At 44.7% G+C, this 17,500-nt stretch overlaps 1 protein-coding gene across 1 annotated transcript in view; it reads right to left on the reverse strand.

Moving 5' to 3' along the window:
* LOC121568500 (small G protein signaling modulator 2-like) overlaps nt 1-17,500 on the reverse strand; it is a 148,254-nt gene that overhangs the window by 44,248 nt on the left and 86,506 nt on the right. The window contains exons 4-8 of the mRNA XM_045220933.1: nt 17,446-17,500; nt 15,888-16,036; nt 9,999-10,133; nt 3,583-3,707; nt 49-116 (exon numbers count right to left, since the gene is read on the reverse strand). The exon at nt 17,446-17,500 is cut by the window's right edge and continues 13 nt beyond it. Of these exons, the coding sequence (XP_045076868.1) occupies nt 49-116; nt 3,583-3,707; nt 9,999-10,133; nt 15,888-16,036; nt 17,446-17,500 (532 nt within the window). The remainder of the gene's footprint in view (nt 1-48; nt 117-3,582; nt 3,708-9,998; nt 10,134-15,887; nt 16,037-17,445) is intronic.

A 17,500-nucleotide genomic window follows, 5' to 3' on the forward strand; every position in this document is an offset into this window, starting at 1 on the left:
GTGTGTGTGTGTGTGTGTGTGTGTGTGTGTGTGTGTGTGGAGACTCACGTTGCTGGTGACAGTGAATGCACACGATCTGTCGTAAAGGCACGGTCAACGCATAGTCCCAATAAATACTGAGAGAGATAGAGAGAAAACAGAGAGAGAGAGAGAGAGAAAACAGAGAGAGAGAGAGAGAGAGAGAGACCAAGAGACAGAGAGAGAGATGGAGAGAGAGACAGAGAGAGAGAGAGAGAGAGAGAGAGAGAGAGAGAGAGAGGGAGAGAGACAGAGAGAGACAGACAGACAGACAGACAGACAGACAGACAGACAGACAGACAGACAGACAGACAGACAGACAGACAGACAGACAGACAGACAGACAGACAGACAGAGAGAGAGAGAGAGAGAGAGAGAGACAGAGAGAGAAAAGTGAGCAAATTAAATTATTGTGCCATTTTATGAAAAGGCCAACTATTCAACCAATACATTTTGACATGGGTGAGAGCTACATCCAGGGTGTAATGGTGGGGTGTTGGGCGATTAGGGGGTTGAGGGGGTGACAGGTTATACACAATGATGTACATACAGCAAGCATACAGTGGGGGAAAAAAATTATTTAGTCAGCCACCAATTGTGCAAGTTCTCCCACTTAAAAAGATGAGAGAGGCCTGTAATTTTCATCATAGGTACACATCAACTATGACAGACAAAATGAGAAAAATAAATCCAGAAAATCACATTGTAGGATTTTTAATGAATTTATTTGCAAATTATGGTGGAAAATAAGTATTTGGTCAATAACAAAAGTTTCTCAATACTTTGTTGGCAATGACACAGGTCAAACGTTTTCTGTAAGTCTTCACAAGGTTTTCACACACTGTTGCTGGTATTTTGGCCCATTCCTCCATGCAGATCTCCTCTAGAGCAGTGATGTTTTGGGGCTGTCGCTGGGCAACACGGACTTTCAACTCCCTCCAAAGATTTTCTATGGGGTTGAGATCTGGAGACTGGCTAGGCCACTCCAGGACCTTGAAATGCTTCTTACGAAGTCACTCCTTCGTTGCCCAGGCGGTGTGTTTGGGATCATTGTCATGCTGAAAGACCCAGCCACGTTTCATCTTCAATGCCCTTGCTGATGGAAGGAGGTTTTCACTCAAAATCTCACGATACATGGCCCCATTCATTCTTTCCTTTACACGGATCAGTTGTCCTGGTCCCTTTGCAGAAAAACAGCCCCAAAGCATGATGTTTCCACCCCCATGCTTCACAGTAGGTATGGTGTTCTTTGGATGCAACTCAGCATTCTTTGTCCTCCAAACACGACGAGTTGAGTTTTTACCAAAAAAGTTCTATTTTGGTTTCATCTGACCATATGACATTCTCCAAATCCTCTTCTGGATCATCCAAATGCACTCTAGCAAACTTCAGACGGGCCTGGACATGTACTGGCTTAAGCAGGGGGGACACGTCTGGCACTGCAGGATTTGAGTCCCTGGCGGCGTAGTGTGTTACTGATGGTAGGCTTTGTTACTTTGGTCCCAGCTCTCTGCAGGTCATTCACTAGGTCCCCCCGTGTGGTTCTGGGATTTTTGCTCACCGTTCTTGTGATCATTTTGACCCCACGGGTGAGATCTTGCGTGGAGCCCCAGATCGAGGAGATTTTCAGTGGTCTTGTATGTCTTCCATTTCCTAATAATTGCTCCCACAGTTGATTTCTTCAAACCAAGCTGCTTACCTATTGCAGATTCAGTCTTCCCAGCCTGGTGCAGGTCTACAATTTTGTTTCTGGTGTCCTTTGACAGCTCTTTGGTCTTGGCCATAGTGTAGTTTGGAGTGTGACTGTTTGAGGTTGTGGACAGGTGTCTTTTATACTGATAACAAGTTCAAACAGGTGCCATTAATACAGGTAACGAGTGGAGGACAGAGGAGCCTCTTAAAGAAGAAGTTACAGGTCTGTGAGAGCCAGAAATCTTGCTTGTTTGTAGGTGACCAAATACTTATTTTCCACCATAATTTGCAAATAAATTCATTAAAAATCCTACAATGTGATTTTCTGGATTTTTTTTGCTCATTTTGTCTGTCATAGTTGACGTGTACCTATGATGAAAATTACAGGCCTCTCTCATCTTTTTAAGTGGGAGAACTTGCACAATTGGTGGCTGACTAAATACTTTTTTTCCCCACTGTATGTTAATATTTATACAGTCCTTTGTTCTATTCATCATTCTCTCTATATATATTTATAATACACCATTACATTACATTCCTCTATATATATATATATATATATATATATATATATATATATATATATATATATATATGTATAGTTGTCATGTTGTATTTATTGCACTCTCTCTCTTTCTCTGTACCATTTCCAGGATCATTACTCCTGCTTGGCAATAGCGGCCCCTGTGTGTGGTAACTCTCTGTGTGGTAACTCTCTGTGTGGTAACTCTCTGTGTGGTAACTCTCTGTGTGGTAACTCTCTGTGAGGTAACTCTCTGTGAGGTAACTCTCTGTGTGGTAACTCTCTGTGAGGTAACTCTGTGTGGTAACTCTCTGTGTGGTAACTCTCTGTGTGGTAACTCTCTGTGAGGTAACTCTCTGTGTGGTAACTCTCTGTGTGGTAACTCTCTGTGAGGTAACTCTCTGTGAGGTAACTCTCTGTGTGGTAACTCTCTGTGAGGTAACTCTCTGTGAGGTAACTCTCTGTGTGGTAACTCTCTGTGAGGTAACTCTCTGTGTGGTAACTCTCTGTGAGGTAACTCTCTGTGTGGTAACTCTCTGTGTGGTAACTCTCTGTGTGGTAACTCTCTGTGAGGTAACTCTCTGTGAGGTAACTCTCTGTGTGGTAACTCTCTGTGAGGTAACTCTCTGTGAGGTAACTCTCTGTGAGGTAACTCTCTGTGTGGTAACTCTCTGTGAGGTAACTCTCTGTGAGGTAACTCTCTGTGAGGTAACTCTCTGTGAGGTAACTCTCTGTGAGGTAACTCTCTGTGTGGTAACTCTCTGTGTGGTAACTCTCTGTGAGGTAACTCTCTGTGAGGTAACTCTCTGTGTGGTAACTCTGTGAGGTTGCCTTAACTCTCTGACTGGGAAAGGTCTTCAGTGGGTCAAATAGGAGGGTCTCCATCACAATATGTTTCTATATACAGGGAGGGAGGAGACGAGTGGCGCAGCGGTCTAAGGCACTGCATCTCAGCGGTCTAAGGCACTGCATCTCAGCGGTCTAAGGCACTGCATCTCAGCGGTCTAAGGCACTGCATCTCAGCGGTCTAAGGCACTGCATCTCAGTGCTTGAGGCTTCACTACAGACCGAGTGGCGCAGCGGTCTAAGGCACTGCATCTCAGTGCTTGAGGCGTCACTACAGACCCCCTGGTTCGATTCCAGGCTGTATCACAACCGGCCGTGATTGGGAGTCCCATAGGGCGGCGCACAATTGGCCCAGCGTCGTCCGGGTTTGGCCGGTGTAGGACGTCATTGTAAATAAGAATTAGTTCTTAACTGACTTGCCTAGTTAAATAAAGGTAAAATAAAAAATTAAATAAATAAATAAAATACAACTTCATGCCTATGTCCCGCAGGGCTGTACCTACCTCTTCTCCAGGCCACAGTCCCCCAGGGTGCCGTTGATGAGCTGGTTAGGGGTCCACTTCAGGGTGAGGTTGTCCCCTGCCTGGTGAAGGGACAGGTACCCCCGCAACACCTCCATTTCTTTCTTCTATATGGAAGGGGGGGGGGGGGCAAATACCTTTATTTCTATGTCATCTGACCATAACACCGGTTCCAATCCAAGTGCCAATTATCAACGGTCTCATGAAAAGAATAGTTATTTGGCCGTGCACACCAGTGGTGGGTTTGGTGTTGAAAAACAGAAGCATATGCAGAAAGGTTACCTTGTACCTACTGTAAAATATAGTGGTGGATCTGTGATGTTACGGGGCTATTTAGCTTCCACTGGTCCTGGGGCCCTTGCTAAGGTCAACAGCATCATGAACTTTACCCAGTACCAGGACATTTTAGCCCAACACCTGGTTTCCTCTGCCAGGAGGCTGACACTCGTAGATCTTTCAGCAAGACACTAACCCCAAGCACATATCAAAATCCACAAAGAAATGGTTAATTGACCACAAAATCAACATTTTGCAATGGCCATCTCAGTCTCCGGACTTGAACCCTATTGAAAACCTGTGGTTTGAATTGAAGTGGGCAGTCCATAAGAGCAGACGAAGGGTATCAAGGATCTGGAAAGATTCTGTATGGAGGAATGATCTAAGATCCCTCCCAATGTGTTCTCCAATGTCATAAAACATTTTAGAAAAAGGCTCAGTGTCGTTATCCTCACAAGGGGAGGGTGCTGTAGTATTGGAAACAGGGGAGGGTGCTGGACTATTGAAAACAGGGGAGGGTGCTGGAGAATTGAAAACAGGGGAGGGTGCTGGACTATTAGAAACAGGGGGAGAGTGCTGGGGTATTGGAAACAGGGGAGGGTGCTGGAGTGTTGAAAACAGGGGAGGGTGCTGGAGTATTGAAAACAGGGGAGGGTGCTGGAGTATTGAAAACAGGGGAGGGTGCTGGAGTATTGAAAACAGGGGAGGGTGCTGGGGTATTGAAAACAGGGGAGGGTGCTGGAGTGTTGAAAACAGGGGAGGGTGCTGGAGTGTTGAAAACAGGGGAGGGTGCTGGACTATTGAAAAGTATTGACAATTTTCCGGGCCTTCCTCTGACACCGCCTGGTATAGAGGTCCTGGGTGGCAGGGAGCTTGGCCCCAGTGATGTACTGGGCTGTACGCACTACCCTCTGTAGCACCTTGCGGTCGGATGCCAAGCAGTTGCCATACCAAGCGGTGATGCAGCTAGTCAAGATGCTCTTAATGATGCAGCTGTATAACTTTTAGAGGATCTGAGGGCCCATGCCAAAAAATGTTCAGCCTCCTGAGGGGGAAGAGGCATTTTCGTGCCTTCTTCACGACTGTGTTGGTGTGTGTGGACCATGTTAATTCCGTAGTGATGTGGACACCGAGGAACTTGAAGCTCTCGACCCACTCCACTACAGCCCCGTCGATGTGGATGGGGCCGTGCTCGGCCCTGTTTCCTGTAGTCCACGATCAGCTCCTTTGTCTTGCTGACGTTGAGGGAGAAGTTGTTGTCATGGCACCACACTGCCAGGTCACTGACCTCCTCCCTATAGGCTGTCTCATCGTCGTGGGTGATCAGTCCTACCACCGTCATGTCAACAGCAAACTTAATGATGGTGTTGGAGTCGTGCGCAGCCACGCAGTCGTGGGTGAACAGGGAGTACAGGAGGGGACTAAGCACGTACCCCTGAGGGGCCCCCGTTTGAGGGTCAGTGTGGCAGATGTCTTGTTGCCTACCCTCACCACCAGTGGGTGACCCGTCAGGAAGTCCAGGATCCAGATGCAGAGGGAGGTGTTTAGTCCCAGGGTCCTTAGCTTAGTGATGATCTTGGAGGGCACTATGGTGTTTAACGCTGAGCTTTAGTCAATGAACAGCATTCTCACATAGGTGTTCCTCTTGTCCAGGTGGGAAAGGGCAGTGTGGCGTGCAATAGAGATTGCGTCATCTGTGGATCTGTTGGGGCGGTATGCTAATTGGAGTGGGTCCAGGGTGTCTGGGATGATGGTGTTGATGTGAGCCATGACCAGCCTTTCAAAGCATGTCATGGCTACAGATGAGTGGGCTACAGGTCAGTAGTCATTTAGACAGTTTACCTTGGCGTTCTTGGGCACAGGGACTATGGTGGTCTGTTCGAAACGTGGGTCAGGGAGAGGTTGAAAATGTCAGTGAAGACACTGGCCAGCTGGTCAGCGCATGCTCTGAGTACGCGTCCTGGTAATCTGTCTGGCCCTGCGGCCTTGTGAATGTTAACCTGTTTAAAGGTCTTACTCACATCTGCTACGGAGAGCGAGATCACACAAGGACACTGATCCAGTCTGTTAGTCTGCTCCCTATATGATCTAGACAAACAGACTGGATCATATAGGAAGGAGACAAACAGACTGGATCATATAGGGAGGAGACAAACAGACGGGATCATATAGGGACGATACAAACAGACTGGATCATATAGGGAGGAGACAAACAGACTGGATCATATAGGGAGGAGACAAACAGACTGGATTATATAGGAAGCAGACAAACAGACTGGATCATATAGGGAGGAGACAAACAGACTGGATCATATAGGAAGCAGACAAACAGACTGGATCATATAGGGAGGAGACAAACAGACTGGATCATATAGGGAGGAGACAAAACAGACTGGATCATATAGGGAGGAGACAAACAGACTGGATCATATAGGGAGGAGACAAACAGACTGGATCATATAGGGAGGAGACAAACAGACTGGATCATATAGGAAGCAGACAAACAGACTGGATCATATAGGGAGGAGACAAACAGACAGGATCATATAGGGAGGATACAAACAGACTGGATCATATAGGAAGCAGACAAACAGACTGGATCATATAGGGAGGAGACAAGCAGACTGAATCATATAGGGAGGAGACAAACAGACTGGATCATATAGGGAGGAGACAAACAGACTGGATCATATAGGAAGCAGACAAACAGACTGGATCATATAGGGAGGATACAAACAGACTGGATCATATAGGGAGGATACAAACAGACTGAATCATATAGGGAGGAGACAAACAGACTGGATCATATAGGGAGGATACAAACATACTGGATCATATAGGGAGGAGACAAACAGACTGGATCATATAAGAAGCAGACAAACAGACTGGATCATATAGGGAGGAGACAAACAGACTGGATCATATAGGAAGCAGACAAACAGACTGGATCATATAGGAAGCAGACAAACAGACTGGATCATATAGGAAGCAGACAAACAGACTGGATCATATAGGGAGGATACAAACAGACTGAATCATATAGGGAGGAGACAAACAGACTGGATCATATAGGGAGGATACAAACAGACTGGATCATATAGGGAGGAGACAAACAGACTGGATCATATAAGAAGCAGACAAACAGACTGGATCATATAGGGAGGAGACAAACAGACTGGATCATATAGGAAGCAGACAAACAGACTGGATCATATAGGAAGCAGACAAACAGACTGGATCATATAGGAAGCAGACAAACAGACTGGATCATATAGGGAGGAGACAAACAGACTGGATCATATAGGGAGGAGACAAACAGACTGGATCATATAGGAAGCAGACAAACAGACTGGATCATATAGGAAGCAGACAAACAGACTGGATCATATAGGGAGGATACAAACAGACTAGATCATATAGGGAGGAGACAAACAGACTGGATCATATAGGGAGGAGACAAACAGACTGGATCATATAGGGAGGAGTCAAACAGACTGGATCATATAGGGAGGAGACAAACAGACTGGATCATATAGGGAGGAGACAAACAGACTGGATCATATAGGGAGGATACAAACAGACTGGATCATATAGGAAGCAGACAAACAGACTGGATCATATAGGAAGCAGACAAACAGACTGGATCATATAGGGAGGAGACAAACAGACTGGATCATATAGGGAGGAGACAAACAGACTGGGTCATATAGGGAGGAGACAAAAAGACTGGATCATATAGGAAGCAGACAAACAGACTGGATCATATAGGGAGGAGACAAACACACTGGATCATATAGGAAGCAGACAAACAGACTGGATCATATAGGGAGGAGACAAACAGACTGGATCATATAGGGAGGAGACAAACAGACTGGATCATATAGGGAGGAGACAAACAGACTGGATCATATAAGGAGGAGACAAACAGACTGGATCATATAGGAAGCAGACAAACAGACTGGATCATATAGGAAGCAGACAAACAGACTGGATCATATAGGGAGGAGACAAACAGACTGGATCATATAGGGAGGAGACAAACAGACTGGGTCATATAGGGAGGAGACAAAAAGACTGGATCATATAGGAAGCAGACAAACAGACTGGATCATATAGGGAGGAGACAAACAGACTGGATCATATAGGGAGGAGACAAACAGACTGGATCATATAGGGAGGAGTCAAACAGACTGGATCATATAGGGAGGAGACAAACAGACTGGATCATATAGGGAGGAGACAAACAGACTGGATCATATAGGGAGGATACAAACAGACTGGATCATATAGGAAGCAGACAAACAGACTGGATCATATAGGAAGCAGACAAACAGACTGGATCATATAGGGAGGAGACAAACAGACTGGATCATATAGGGAGGAGACAAACAGACTGGGTCATATAGGGAGGAGACAAAAAGACTGGATCATATAGGAAGCAGACAAACAGACTGGATCATATAGGGAGGAGACAAACACACTGGATCATATAGGAAGCAGACAAACAGACTGGATCATATAGGGAGGAGACAAACAGACTGGATCATATAGGGAGGAGACAAACAGACTGGATCATATAGGGAGGAGACAAACAGACTGGATCATATAAGGAGGAGACAAACAGACTGGATCATATAGGAAGCAGACAAACAGACTGGATCATATAGGAAGCAGACAAACAGACTGGATCATATAGGGAGGAGACAAACAGACTGGATCATATAGGGAGGAGACAAACAGACTGGGTCATATAGGGAGGAGACAAAAGACTGGATCATATAGGAAGCAGACAAACAGACTGGATCATATAGGGAGGAGACAAACAGACTGGATCATATAGGAAGCAGACAAACAGACTGGATCATATAGGGAGGAGACAAACAGACTGGATCATATAGGGAGGAGACAAACAGACTGGGTCATATAGGGAGGAGACAAAAAGACTGGATCATATAGGAAGCAGACAAACAGACTGGATCATATAGGGAGGAGACAAACAGACTGGATCATATAGGAAGCAGACAAACAGACTGGATCATATAGGGAGGAGACAAACAGACTGGATCATATAGGGAGGAGACAAACAGACTGGATCATATAGGGAGGAGACAAACAGACTGGATCATATAGGAAGCAGACAAACAGACTGGATCATATAGGAAGCAGAAAACAGACTGGATCATATAGGGAGGAGACGAACAGACTGGATCATATAGGAAGCAGACAAACATACTGGATCATATAGGGAGGAGACAAACAGACTGGATCATATAGGGAGGAGACAAACAGACTGGATCATATAGGAAGCAGACAAACAGACTGGATCATATAGGGAGGAGACAAACAGACTGGATCATATAGGAAGCAGACAAACAGACTGGATCATATAGGAAGCAGACAAACAGACTGGATCATATAGGGAGGAGACAAACAGACTGGATCATATAGGGAGGAGACAAACAGACTGGATTATATAGGGAGGAGACAAACAGACTGGATCATATAGGGAGGAGACAAACAGACTGGATCATATAGGGAGGAGACAAACAGACTGGATCATATAGGGAGGAGACAAACAGACTGGATCATATAGGGAGGAGACAAACAGACTGGATCATATAGGGAGGAGACAAACAGACTGGATCATATAGGGAGGAGACAAACAGACTGGATCATATAGGGAGGAGAAAAACAGACTGGATCATATAGGGAGGAGAAAAACAGACTGGATCATATAGGAAGCAGACAAACAGACTGGATCATATAGGAGCAACTTTCTCAGGGTGTATTTACTAACTACCCCAAAGCCTTATTGACCATCCCTGAGTTCAATTAATCAATCAATCAAATGTATTTTATAAAAGCCCTTTTTACATCAGCAGCTGTCACAAAGTGCTTTACAGATACCCAGCCTAAAACCTCCAAACAGCAAGCAAAGCAGAAGCAAATGCACAGTGGCCAGGAAACACTCGCTAGAAGGCAGGAACCTAGGAGGAAGAAACCTAGCGAAGAAGCCGGCTCAGAGAGGTGGCTGATCCTCTTCTTGGCTGTACTATAATATTTCTACAGTACTACAATAATACTACTACATGTCACAGTATTAAAACTCTGTGTACTCTTACCGGTTGGACCAGGACGTTGTTTTTGCCGTAGAGCAGGTGAGTACGGGAGTTCTGGTGAAGAGATTCCACGTATTCCCGAGCAGACGCCGCAAACTTATCCTCGGACATGCTGACGCTGGACTGCCTCTTCCGGATCTGGGAAACAGGCCATGAGAAAGGTCTACATTATTCAGTATTGAGTGTGTAAGGACGTGACTCAGATCCTGACTGATTGTCCCCCAATTTTGTATTTTATTTATTTAACCATTGATGTTCTGATTTTGTGTGAGGATAATGTTCTATACAGTTACATTTACATCATTTAGCAGACGCTCTTATCCAGAGCGACTTACAAATTGGTGCATTCAACTTATGATAGCCAGTGGCAGCAGCGTGGTGGGGGGGTAGAAGGATTACTGTTATACTATTCCAGGTATTCCTTAAAGAGGTAGGGTTTCAAGTGTCTCCGGAAGGTGGTCAGTGACTCCGCTGTCCTGGCGTCGTGGGGGAGCTTGTTCCACCATTGGGGTGCCAGAGCAGCGAATAGCTTTCCTATACACTGATCTTTACAGGAAACCTACTGATAGCTGTCACCTGATAGCTGTCACCTGATAGCTGTCACCTGATAGCTGTCACCTGATAGCTGTCACCTGATAGCTGTCACCTGATAGCTGTCACCTGATAGCTGTCACCTGATAGCTGTCACCTGATAGCTGTCACCTGATAGCTGTCACCTGATAGCTGTCACCTGATAGCTGTCACCTGATAGCTGTCACCTGATAGCTGTCACCTGCTTCCCTTGAAAAACAATTTGCCCTACAGCCAATTCTGTCAAATTAAAAGAATTTGCAAAAAAAAAAAAATCTGATTTCAATAGAAATATGGCTGACAAAGCAAATAAAATTCAAGGACAGGGGGTACAAAAATGGTCAGATTAATACTGCCATTGAGAAAATCAGAAATAAATCGAGACATGATCTCTTTCAAGGACAGTCTCTCAAAAAGAAGCATTATTGTGTTCTTACTACCTTACTATTCAAAGTGCTCTGAACAAATGAAGGGAATCGTTCACAAACATTGGCACATTCTAAGATCCGATGACAGTATCAGTAAAGTGTTTTCGGACCCTATATAAACTAGTGACCCGCAGTGTTTGTCATTATACCCTGATGAAGACAGCTTGTCTGTCCAAACGTTGGTTATTAGGTTATTAAATTATTGCATCTGAGCTCCTAGAGTGAGACTCTCCTTTTCTTTTTCAAGTGTTCTACTCTGCTGGCCAGCACCTCTCCTAAACAGGTGTTCTACTCTGCTGGCCAGCACCTCTCCTAAACAGGTGTTCTACTCTGTTAGCCAGCACCTCTCCTAAACAGGTGTTCTACTCTGCTAGCCAGCACCTCTCCTAAACAGGTGTTCTACTCTGCTAGCCAGCACCTCTCCTAAACAGGTGTTCTACTCTGCTAGCCAGCACCTCTCCCTAAACAGGTGTTCTACTCTGCTAGCCAGCACCTCTCCCTAAACAGGTGTTCTACTCTGCTAGCCAGCACCTCTCCTAAACAGGTGTTCTACTCTGTTAGCCAGCACCTCTCCTAAACAGGTGTTCTACTCTGTTAGCCAGCACCTCTCCTAAACAGGTGTTCTACTCTGTTAGCCAGCACCTCTCCTAAACAGGTGTTCTACTCTGCTAGCCATCACCTCTCCTAAACAGGTGTTCTACTCTGCTAGCCAGCACCTCTCCTAAACAGGTGTTCTACTCTGTTAGCCAGCACCTCTCCTAAACAGGTGTTCTACTCTGCTAGCCATCACCTCTCCTAAACAGGTGTTCTACTCTGCTAGCCAGCACCTCTCCTAAACAGGTGTTCTACTCCTCTAGCCAGCACCTCTCCTAAACAGGTGTTCTACTCTGTTAGCCAGCACCTCTCCTAAACAGGTGTTCTACTCCGTTAGCCAGCACCTCTCCTAAACAGGTGTTCTACTCTGCTAGCCAGCACCTCTCCTAAACAGGTGTTCTACTCTGTTAGCCAGCACCTCTCCTAAACAGGTGTTCTACTCTGCTAGCCAGCACCTCTCCTAAACAGGTGTTCTACTCTGCTAGCCAGCACCTCTCCTAAACAGGTGTTCTACTCTGTTAGCCATCACCTCTCCTAAACAGGTGTTCTACTCTGCTAGCCAGCACCTCTCCTAAACAGGTGTTCTACTCCTCTAGCCAGCACCTCTCCTAAACAGGTGTTCTACTCTGTTAGCCAGCACCTCTCCTAAACAGGTGTTCTACTCCGTTAGCCAGCACCTCTCCTAAACAGGTGTTCTACTCTGCTAGCCAGCACCTCTCCTAAACAGGTGTTCTACTCTGTTAGCCAGCACCTCTCCTAAACAGGTGTTCTACTCCGTTAGCCAGCACCTCTCCTAAACAGGTGTTCTACTCTGCTAGCCAGCACCTCTCCTAAACAGGTGTTCTACTCTGTTAGCCAGCACCTCTCCTAAACAGGTGTTCTACTCTGCTAGCCAGCACCTCTCCTAAACAGGTGTTCTACTCTGCTAGCCAGCACCTCTCCTAAACAGGTGTTCTACTCCGCTGGCCAGCACCTCTCCTAAACAGGTGTTCTACTCTGCTAGCCAGCACCTCTCCTAAACAGGTGTTCTACTCCGCTGGCCAGCACCTCTCCTAAACAGGTGTTCTACTCTGCTAGCCAGCACCTCTCCTAAACAGGTGTTCTACTCTGCTAGCCAGCACCTCTCCTAAACAGGTGTGTGTTTCTTTCACCTCCAGAACAACACAACAGCAACACAACATGACAACAACACAACATGACAGCAACACAACATGACAACAACACAACATGACAGCAACACATGACAACACAACATTGCAGAAACACAACATGACAACAACACAACAACACAACATCAACACAACATGACAACAACACATGACAACACCACAACCTGTCAGCAACACAACAACAACAGAACATGACAACACATGACAGCAACACAACATGACAACAACACATAACACAACATGGCAGCAACACAACATGAAAACAACACATGACAACAACACAACATGACAGAAACACAACATGACAACAACACAACTTGACAGCAACAAAACAACACCACCACATGACAGCAACACATAACACAACATGGCAGCAACACAACGTTACAACAGAAGAACAACAGAAGAACAACACAAAAACAACACAACATGGCAGCAACACAACTTGACAACACAAAATGACAACACCACCACCTGGCAGCAACACAATATGACAACACCACAACACCACAACAACACAACACAACACAACATGGCAGCAACACAACATGACAATACAACATGACAGCAACACAACATTGCAGCAACACAACATGACAACAACACAACATGATAACAACACAACATGACAGCAACACAACATGACAACACAACTTGACAACAACACAACATGGCAGCAACACAACATGACAACACAACATGACAGCAACACAACATGACAGCAACACAACATGACAGCAACACAACATGACAACAACACAACACATGACAACAACACAACCTGGCAGAAACACAACATGACAACAACACAACAACACAACATGACAACAACACATAACAACACAACATGGCAGTAAACAACATGAAAACGACACATAACAACAACACAACATGACAACAACACAACATGACAGCAACACATGACAACACAACATTGCAGAAACACAACATGACAACAACACAACAGCAACACAACAACAACACATGATAACAACACGACATGGCAGCAACACAACATGACAACAATACATAACACCACAACCTGGCAGCAACACAGCATGACAACAACAGAACATGACAACACATGACAGCAACACAACATAACAACAACACATAACACAACATGGCAGCAACACAACATGAAAACAACACATGACAACAACACAACATGACAGCAACACAACATGACAACAACACAACTTGACAGCAACACAACAACACCACCACATGGCAGCAACACATAACACAACATGGCAGCAACACAACGTTACAACACAAGAACAACACAACATGGCAGCAACACAACTTGACAACACAAAATGACAACACCACAACCTGGCAGCAACACAATATGACAACACCACAACATGACAACACAACATGGCAGCAACACAACATGACAGCAACACAACATTACAACAACACAACATGGCAGCAACACAACATGGCAGCAACACAACATGACAGCAACACAACATGACAGCAACACAACATGACAGCAACACAACACAACATGAAAACAACACATGACAACAACACAACCTGGCAGAAACACAACATGACAACAACACAACATGACAGCAACACAACATGACAACAACACATAACAACACAACATGGCAGTAACACAACATGACAACAACAGAACATGACAACACATGACAGCAACACAACATGACAACAACACAACTTGAGAGCAACACAACAACACCACCACATGGCAGCAACACATAACACAACATGGCAGCAACACAACGTTACAACACAAGAACAACACAACATGGCAGCAACACAACTTGACAACACAAAATGACAACACCACAACCTGGCAGCAACACAATATGACAACACCACAACACAACATGGCAGCAACACATGACAACACAACATGACAGCAACACAACATTACAACAACACAACATGGCAGCAACACAACATGATAACAACACAACATGACAGCAACACAACACAACATGACAACAACACAACATGAAAACTACACATGACAACAACACAACATGGCAGCAACACATGACAACACAACATGACAGCAACACAACACAACATGACAACAACACAACATGAAAACTACACATGACAACAACACAACATGGCAGCAACACATGACAACACAACATGACAGCAACACAACATTACAACAACACAACACAACAACAACACAACATGATAACAACACAACATGACAGCAACACAACACAACATGACAACAACACAACATGAAAACTACACATGACAACAACACAACCTGGCAGAAACACAACATGACAACAACACAACATGACAGCAACACAACACAACAACAACACATAAAAAGACAACATGGCAGTAACACAACATGAAAACAACACCTGACAACAACACAACATGACAGCAACACAACTTGACAGCAACACAACAGCAACACAACATGGTAGCAACACAACTTGATAACAACACAACGTGGCAGCAAAAATACATGACAACAACACAACATGACAGCAACACAACATGACAACAACACAACATAGTAGCAGCACAAACATGGCACAAACATTGTTAGGCACAAAGGACAAAATGGTAGAGACTAAAACACATCATGCGAAGCAGCCACAAGCGTCAGTAAGAGTGTCCATGATTGAGTCTTTGAACGTAGAGATGGAGATAAAACAGTTCAGTTTGACTGTTTTTGCATCTCGTTCCAGTTGCTAGCAGCTGCGAACTGAAAAGAGGAGCGACCCACATTAACAGAATGTGACTGGCACCCTTTGGGCTATGGTCAAAAGTTGTGCACTATATAGGGTATATGGTGCCATTTGGGACGCAAACCATGTGACCATGATTGAAACTGACTGGGTCCTTTACCCATTGGGGATTTGAACCAATAACCCTCTGGTTACTTAGCCCTATTGTCTGACTACAAGGGTCTAGGCCCCTCTGAGAGACTACTCCCAGGACTCCCTGGAAAACAATTGTTACTGAGTGAACTATCCTGTCTAAATAAATATAAAGGAAATTAATATTGCCAATGCTGCTCATTGAATCCTTAAAGAATTTATTGTACTGTATTGATCGACTCCTCCAGTAAGTGCCCCATGCATTCCCCAGGCCCCCAGGGACCCAGCCTCTCTCACCCCCAGAGCGGGCCTCCTGCTGGGGGAAGCGTCCTGACCACGGTGGGCCCCGTGGATCCGGTGACGCTGGACCAACTCGTTGGCTGACGGGTCCGTCCAGAAGTGGTCGGACGTCTTCAGCTTAGTGTACTCCAGAGCACAGGGACCCACTGTAGGAGGGAGGGGGGAGAGAGAGGGGGGGAGGGAAAGAGGGGGTAAAAGAGGGTGAGAATGAGGGAGGGAGAGAGAGTAAATATATGCAAAACGAGTATATACAGTATGTAGCATTATAACAGTCCGTAGGGACATTATAACAACCCAATGTAGCATTATAACAGTCCGATGTCCATAGGGACGTTATAACAACCTAATGTAGCATTATAACAGTCCATAGGGACATTACAACAACCCAATGTAGCATTATAACAGTCCATAGGGACATTACAACAACCCAATGTAGCATTATAACAGTCCATAGGGATGTTATAACAACCCAATGTAGCATTATAACAGTCCGTAGAGACATTATAACAACCCAATGTAGCATTATAACAGTCCATAGGGACATTACAACAACCCAATGTAGCATTATAACAGTCCATAGGGACGTTATAACAACCCAATGTAGCATTATAACAGTCCGTAGAGACATTATAACAACCCAATGTAGCATTATAACAGTCCATAGGGACATTACAACAACCCAATGTAGCATTATAACAGTCCATAGGGACGTTATAACAACCCAATGTAGCATTATAACAGTCCATAGGGACATTACAACAACCCAATGTAGCATTATAAACAGTCCATAGGGACGTTATAACAACCCAATGTAGCATTAAAACAGTCCGTAGGGACATTATAACAACCCAATGTAGCATTATAACAGTCCGTAGAGACAATAAACAACCCAATGTAGCATTAAAACAGTCCGTAGGGACATTATAACAACCCAATGTAGCATTATAACAGTCCATAGGGACGTTATAACAACCCAATGTAGCATTAAAACAGTCCGTAGGGACATTATAACAACCCAATGTAGCATTATAACAGTCCATAGGGACGTTATAACAACCCAATGTAGCATTAAAACAGTCCGTAGGGACATTATAACAACCCAATGTAGCAGTATAACAGTCCATAGGGATTATAAACAACCCAATGTTGTTTTATAACAGTCCATAGAGACGATAAACAACCCAATGTAGCATTATAACATTCCGTAGGGACATTATAACAACCCAATGTAGCATTATAACAGTCCATAGGGACGTTATAACAACCCAATGTAGCATTATAACAGTCCATAGGGACGTTATAACAACCCAATGTAGCATTATAACAGTCCGTAGGAACATTATAACAACCCAATGTAGCATTATAACAGTCCGTAGAGACATTATAACAACCCAATGTAGCATTATAACAGTCCATAGGGACGTTATAACAACCCAATGTAGCATTATAACAGTCCATAGGGACATTATAACAACCCAATGTAGCATTATAACAGTCCATAGGGACGTTATAACAACCCAATGTAGCATTATAACAGCTCTTAGGGGCAACTTACCCAGTAGAAATGCCAGGATGGGTCCAAACACTGAGTCATGCATCAGAGCCTCCCT

The sequence above is a fragment of the Coregonus clupeaformis genome, chromosome 6 (genome assembly GCF_020615455.1).
Source record: "Coregonus clupeaformis isolate EN_2021a chromosome 6, ASM2061545v1, whole genome shotgun sequence".
NCBI lineage: Eukaryota > Metazoa > Chordata > Actinopteri > Salmoniformes > Salmonidae > Coregonus > Coregonus clupeaformis.